General features: G+C 37.4%; 1 protein-coding gene across 19 annotated transcripts; it reads left to right on the top strand.

The window, feature by feature from the left end:
• LOC127421296 (transmembrane protein 268-like) lies at positions 1-7,034 on the top strand. Of its 19 annotated transcripts, none has more exons than XM_051664224.1 (11): positions 1-303; positions 394-444; positions 714-775; positions 1,353-1,479; positions 1,885-1,974; positions 2,793-2,900; positions 3,161-3,319; positions 3,493-3,603; positions 4,672-4,761; positions 5,608-5,820; positions 5,917-7,034. In XM_051664224.1, exons 4-11 carry the CDS (start codon positions 1,417-1,419, stop codon positions 6,079-6,081), a joined length of 999 nt encoding a protein of 332 aa, XP_051520184.1. In that variant the 5' UTR covers positions 1-303; positions 394-444; positions 714-775; positions 1,353-1,416; the 3' UTR covers positions 6,082-7,034. The 19 variants fall into 19 exon arrangements, with proteins under 19 accessions (XP_051520184.1, XP_051520182.1, XP_051520180.1 ...); XM_051664222.1 differs by having other exon boundaries at positions 1,350-1,479; XM_051664220.1 differs by having other exon boundaries at positions 394-476.

Here is a 7,034-nt window from a genome sequence, read left to right as displayed (position 1 = left end):
GAATGAAAGAGAGAGAGAGAGAGAGAGAGAGAGAGAGAGAGAGAGAGAGAGAGGTGTTAAGACAAAAAATAAGGAGAATGACAAACAATTTGATATAAAGTGCTAAATATATCTGAAAACAGTGGGAGGGGCCTAATGAGAAAAAAAAAAAAAAAACAACAACGAAGGTTTTGCAACAGCAGACATGACTGTGAAGAGACCGAGTGAAAGTCATGGAGAGATGGACCTGTCATCACATGCATATTATTCTGGTGTAACACTACAGCAATAAAATGTGTTTGCTGGATTAGCAAACTAACAAGGGTGAGTGAGAAAGCGATGGACGGTGTAATTTTCAGATTAAGCCATTCAATATTTTTTCTCACTCTGTCTTTCCTTTTTTTCTGCTTCCAGGTTGTCAGTGTTATCACACACGTTTGTAGAAATTGCAGTAAATCTTCAGTGGTAAAACATTAACAGCTCTCAGAAGCCATAATGTATGCAAAGGTTTATGTATATTGTATTCATGTATAATGTGTATATGAAACACAGACAATATAATGACAAGGGAGTAACCATAATAAAAAGTACATGCAGAACTTTGTGGAACTGGTTGAGAAATCCTGGCCATTATCTTATTTGTTGGGAAACTAATGTCTTCCTCGTGTTTCTTGCGTTTGAATCTGTGAAAAGAGAAGTTGTCTGAAAGGTTGCTGTTTCCTGTTCTCAAACAGGCAGTACGCTGTTCTAAAAGTATCGAGTCTTTGAACCCCAACAAGCTGGCCCCTAGTTAAAGGTATGCAAACATACTGTCTGCCAATTGCTTTCTTTCTTTCCTTTTTTTTTTTTTTTTTGCAATGTCCCTTCTGACTGCTTTGAATGACCTCACACAGGCTATTTATCATTCTGAAATGATTGAAAACAAAATTCAATAGTCAACATCAAACTAGATTGCTTTTTTTTTTATGAAAAAACGTGAGTGGTGTTTGCTATTTAAAACTTGCTTCTATGATGCCAGAGTGTTGCTAGGGTGTTCTGAGTGGTTGCTAGGGAGTTGCTATAGGGTGTTCTGGGTGGTTGCTTAATGGTCCAAGTCAACCCAATGGCTTGGGTCCCTCCTTCAATGTAAGTCTATTGGATTTAAAAAAAAAAAAAAAAGAAATTGTGTGCTTGTTTTATTGTCTGTGCATATATTATCACTTATATATTCCACAAGCCACACTATTTAATGCATCATTAATGTCTGGAGCACAAGCAGTGCGGGAAGAGTTACGGGCTAAATTGTAATACTTATATATGTATATACAATATGTACTGTATGTGTGTATATACTGTATATATCCTAGTATTTGGGTATCTCTGTTTTTTAGCAGGTTCTGACAGTGGCTGTCACCATGGAGGGGAGGGAGTGGCAGTGTATTGAAGAAGAAAGAGGTGATGTTGAATCCCCCACAGGACATTCAGCCACTGCAGGAGGCACAGCGTCCACATGGAGGAATGGTACATTGCACTATAACTCTGCCTGTCCTCTATTTCATTATATATAAACACACCATCTAAAACAAATCATCAAACACACAGTGTGACTGTTATTGAGAGAGGTGTGATTTTACTGCCCTGGTTTATTGCTGGTTTAAAGGTTTGGGAAGGACACAATAATCCTGAATTTCTTGTAATGCTCTAATGCAATTAGAAATGTATGATCCAGCGTATCCAGAGCTCTGCTTCCTCTAAATTAATTACTTTCACTTTTAATTCTTAGTAGGTTTGAACAGCTAATTAGATCTAGCACAAATTCTCCCTGACAACAAAACAACTGGAGTTTTAAAATTGGATTTCAACTTAAGTGTGTTTCATTAGCAAACAGCCTCATAAAACTCACCTGATCTCTTCCTGTCAGGTCAGGTTGTGGTAGCGATGCCCACATCCTCTTGGTTGGCTCCCATGTTTGACTTTTCACATGGCAAGACTCTTCTAGAGACAAATGGCTTCCAGGCACGTGAATTTCTAACATCCTAAACAATCATTTCTACATGGATCTATGCTCTATTTTCACTTAACAGTACATGTTAAGCATTTAAAAGTATAGGTTACCCCAAATATGAAAATTGTCATCATTTACCTCTGAAGAACAAAAAAGGAGAGGTTTTGAAGAATGTTCAGGCAGCTCTTTTTCATACAATGGAAGTGAATGTGGATGAGGGCTGTCAAACTAAAAAAATAAAACACATACACAAACTAAAACAATAAAAGTAGTCTTTATTATTTGTATGCTAAATTCCAAGTCTTCTGAAGCCATATGATAGCTTTGTGTGAGGAACAGACCAAAATCGATATTCACTTAAATTATTCCCCTCCGCCATAGCTCTGAAATGTGGATTTAGTGGATTTAGGCATGGGCGACGGGGCGGCACAGCGCCCCCCCAAGCAAGTTTGAATCTTTGAAAATGAAATTTGAGAGCTAATGGTGAAGGAGAAGATTTTCAGTGAATAATGACTGAATTTCAGTCTGTTCCTTACACAAAGCGATCGTATGGCTTCAGAAGACTTGGAATATAGTATTGAAGTCATATGGACTACTTTTATGATACTTTTACAGGGTTTTTCATCTTTCTTGAAGCTTGACAACCCAGGTTACTATAACATTTCAATGTATAGAAAAGAGCAGCATTAACAATCTGCAAAACATTGCCTTTTGTGTTCCACAGAAAAAAGAAAACAATATGGGTTTGGAACAACATGATGACAGTTTTTTCATAATAAGGTAAATTATTCCTTTGAGTGATTTAATGTTGATTCTTTAACTGTTCCAGATTCCTGTAGAGGATTTTGAGGGTCCACTTCATACAGCACTGGACTACCCGTCTGTCAGAAGATACCTGCTTTTCAACTCATCCTTTTTTAATTTCATCATGGCACCTGTAAGAAAACCCTGCTAAAAGTTCACAAATTCACAAAAACATTTTCTTTTCTTTTTAATTAACAGTAGAAGAAAACTTAAAACTTAAAAGTATGTTTTGGACTCATCAGCATGACATTTACATTCTAGATCACCTTTCATTGCTTTGCACAACTGCAAGTTCAGTTTGCACACAGATGAAATAACCAGGCAGGAGTTTCCACATTTAACAGACTGAAAGGAAATACAGGAGTGTTTTTGCTTGTTTTGGGTCTGTTGCAGGTTTTGTATCTGGTGCTGTGGTTTGCTGTGTACTCGAGCCTTCACATGTACCTTGAAGGCAGCACAACAAACTTCTGGGTGCTTTGTCTGTGTGTCAGTCTGGTGTCCATAATCCTCACCACCATCATCATCCTCATCTTTCACTACAACAACAAAGAGGTGGGCTGTCACATGACATGCTCTATTATAACCTTTAATTTCAAATCTTGTCATATCCGGACCTTTACAGTGTTTTAAATAAATTGTATTCTCATTTAATGTGGGTATGCTGCAGGACGCACAACAGAAAACTGTAGCTAAGACTGATGTATGTTTGCGTTGATGTTTTTTAGATAAACATGAACACAGACGTGCGGTTGGTGGGGGTAAATGAGCGGATGGTCAGACACAGGCTACTGTTGGGAGTGGCTGACTGGGTGCATAAAGGCAAAGGAAAACTGCAAGTAATTTTCCCTTTCACTTTTACAATAAAATACATTAGATGTACTCGCATATCTATGCAAATGCTGCCTTCGTCATGTCGGAATGATTGTATTTAAGATGAGCGCACATGAAAGCCACCATGTAGGGTGTAATTACTAAAACAAGGTATTTTCTTTAAAGATGAAAAATCTCTCATCATTTACTCACCCTCATGCCATCCCAGATGTGTATGACTTTCTTTCTTCTGCAGAACACGAACAAACATTTTTAGAAGAATATCTCATACAATGCAAGTAAATGGAGGCCAGAACTCTGAAACTCCAAAAAGCACATAAAGGCAGCATAAAAGTAATCCATACGATTCCAGTGGTTTATAAAATACAGATCAATTGAACAAATAATGCATCGATCATCATTTTTTCACACTAGCACTTCAAAATTTGTCAGGAAGTGAAAAAGAGAGAAAGAAATATGAAACTGCACAACATGTCCATTTAAATTATGACCAAAATCACTTGAATCACATCGTAAATATTATTTATTAACTCTGGAGGACCAAACTGATCACATTATGAATCTGACAACAGTATGTTGAAAGTTCTTCAGCTGAAATCATTCCGAGCTCTCTGAAATTCAAACTACTGCCCCCAGTGGCCAAAGCTAGAAGTGTAGACCCGCTATCGTATGAAATGTTCACAGGGTGGTGCCAAAAGCGAGTTACGGAATGCATATTTTATTAACTCTACCCCCAAACCAAACTCCAACCCTAAATTTAACCATCAGTGGAGTAAAAATGTTATTCTAGAGTGAAAATGAAACCTCTCCATTGTTTATTTGAACGTGATTACTTCCTGGCTCCCATGTGACCATTCATTATTATATGAGAATTAAAAAGACTGCAAGTTATGCTTTTTGATCAGATAACTGAATAACTGCCTTGGTTGCACATTTGTGCTTGCATCCTTATCTATTTCATTTTTTACTGTCATTTATCTGATGGAACTGATCATGTTCATGTTGACAGTGCTAGCACTACTGAACAAACTATATTACTTTATCAGTCTTTCTATCTTTTTTTCTGTGTCCAGCTCTTCTGTGTGTACTGGGACTTGTCCTCATGTCTTAGATCTCTGACTGAAGCTCTGGAGGACAGGAGTGTTGTCAGAGATCAAGTACAGGTTGGCTTGTCTTTGCTCATTGATTTGTTGCTATTTTGATGTTTCCTGGCTCCACATGTTACCAGAGTTTGAAAATAATCAATATCGACAAATGTTTTATATTCCAGATATACAGTGGTACACCAAATAATGAAATTATTGTAGAAATGTTGCAGGATAAATGTCTGCACACTTAAAGCATCTATGTCATACTTTAACAATTTACTGTCATGATTTAAAGAGATAGTTCACCCAAAAATGAAAATTCTGTCATCATTCACTCACCCTCAATTTCATTCCAAACCCATATGACTTTCTTTCTTCCATGGAACACAAAAGAAAATATATTGCAGAATGTCCAGAATGCTCTTTTCCGTAATGGGGACTGGAGCTGTTGAGCTCCAAAAATCTCATTCAACTATGGTGCCATACTTAAATTGGACAAGAACGCAAATGAGACTAGAGAGCTGCGGTGAAACAAATTAAAATAATTTTAACTTAAATTTCTTTTTTTTTTCTCACACAAAACTATTGTATGGCTTCAGAAGATTTGGAATACAGTGTACAAGTCACATGGCCTTCTTTTCTGATACTTTTATGGTGTTTTTTTTGTAATTTTTGGATCTCAACAGCCCAAGTCCCCACTATGGAAAGCATGCTGTACATTATGCAAAAAAAAATTTCTTTTGAGCTCCACAGAAGAAAGTCATACTGGTTTGGAATGGCATGGTGGTGAACTATCCCTTTAAGTAAAAGTGCTGAATGCAAAACTATTTCTAGGTCTAGTTTAGTCCTACTCTAATTTAAGTAGCTCAGAATGTAGAAGGAAACGATATACCGTCACAAAGTCCTCATTTTACCTCACAGAACAGAATCAAGAAAAGAATGTCGCATCTAGTTCTAGTGACTGAGGTCACGACCCTGGATCCTGAGGATGGATTAGTGGATGAGGAGGCTCCTGAGGAAGAGCAACCCCTGTTGGTGGGGGAAAGAGAGCGAAGTGAATCAATCATTCAAAGAGAAGACTCTAAACTTACAAAAAACTTTAGTCTAATGCCCAATGCCACTCTCTCATATCAGGTGAAAATTAATGTTTATGCAAATTTGTCAATGTCCTATGTGATTGAAAGCATAACACTTCAAGTTAATTCAAAATTGTGTACATGTTTTTTTCAGGCCATGGCTCAGCAGCTCCTGATGACCTACAGTGCACTTTATGTCAGATTGCTGGTATCTAACAAGCTTCCTGCATCTTCACAGTGTCCTTTAGGTGCAGGGAAAAATCATTCCACTGGTACTCTATGTCTCTGTGAGTATGTAGGGTTAAAGGTCCTGCAGTAGATGGACCATGACAATCAAATTTAACATTTCAAAGTATTAATCATCCAACTTTTTGAGATGAAAGTTTCGCTGTCAACTATAATATAGTCAAAGATTTTTCTTGCTGCTTTTGAAATTGTTATAATTTCAGCTGTCTAAAGAAATATATTTTTTGGTTTCTTGTCTTGATATGGTCGTTTACATGATTAGGATTTACATCATGTCCTAACCAGCTGCAACACAAAATTCTTCTATGTCTGTTGTGTTGCCCTGAATTGCCCTGATCACATGGTAAAACAACATGCTACTTATGAATTTTCATGTATCGTGAAAATAACCCCATTCTTCCGAATTACTGACAAGTGCCCTTCAGACATATTTTCATCAATTAAATTGTGTTTTCCTGTGGCGCTCCTGATAGAATGTTGTGCAAGCAACATCAGAGACATGGGTTCTGGTACTGTGGAAACCAGGAAATAATAGTGGTCACATAAATAATGATGAGTGTGTTTTGGAGGTTGCATTTTTGCTCTGAAATTACATTTACACTCCACTGACTGGTAGGTTTAGGGTTGGGGTTTGGGTTAGGAGATGGGGCTAATGAAGTATGCATTCCTGTTGACTGTATTACATAATTTACAACTAAAAATACAGCTTGCTTTTGGCACCACCCTGTGGACATTTCACCTCAACAACACTTCCAGCTTCAGCCACCGGGGGCAGTGGTTCAGATTTCAGTGAGCACAGACCTGCTGAAATTTCGACCTGCAGACACTGAATTCATAGTGTGATCAACCTGCCCAATTAAATATCATTGGTCAAGAGTCCTGCTCCACATAGTTGTATATTTTGTATTTTCTGTGTATTTTTGACTAAAGACCTACTGTGGTTCTTTATGTGATTCTGATTTATGCCATATGGCAACCAGGTACATCGTGATAAAGCAGCAACCAATAAAACCTTAAAATCAAGAA

The sequence above is a fragment of the Myxocyprinus asiaticus genome, chromosome 30 (genome assembly GCF_019703515.2).
Source record: "Myxocyprinus asiaticus isolate MX2 ecotype Aquarium Trade chromosome 30, UBuf_Myxa_2, whole genome shotgun sequence".
Classification (NCBI taxonomy): domain Eukaryota; kingdom Metazoa; phylum Chordata; class Actinopteri; order Cypriniformes; family Catostomidae; genus Myxocyprinus; species Myxocyprinus asiaticus.
Note: the sequence above shows the minus strand (reverse complement) of the source record. Positions and strands in the feature narration are given on the sequence as shown.

Coding starts and splice junctions, on each gene's coding strand:
- LOC127421296 (XM_051664218.1), top strand. CDS start 1,374: ATGGAGGGGAGGGAGTGGCAGTGTATTGAAGAAGAAAGAGGTGATGTT. Junction 1,975..2,792: donor TAGAGACAAATGGCTTCCAG/GCACGTGAATTT, acceptor TAACTGTTCCAG/ATTCCTGTAGAGGATTTTGA. Junction 3,604..4,671: donor AAGGCAAAGGAAAACTGCAA/GTAATTTTCCCT, acceptor TTCTGTGTCCAG/CTCTTCTGTGTGTACTGGGA.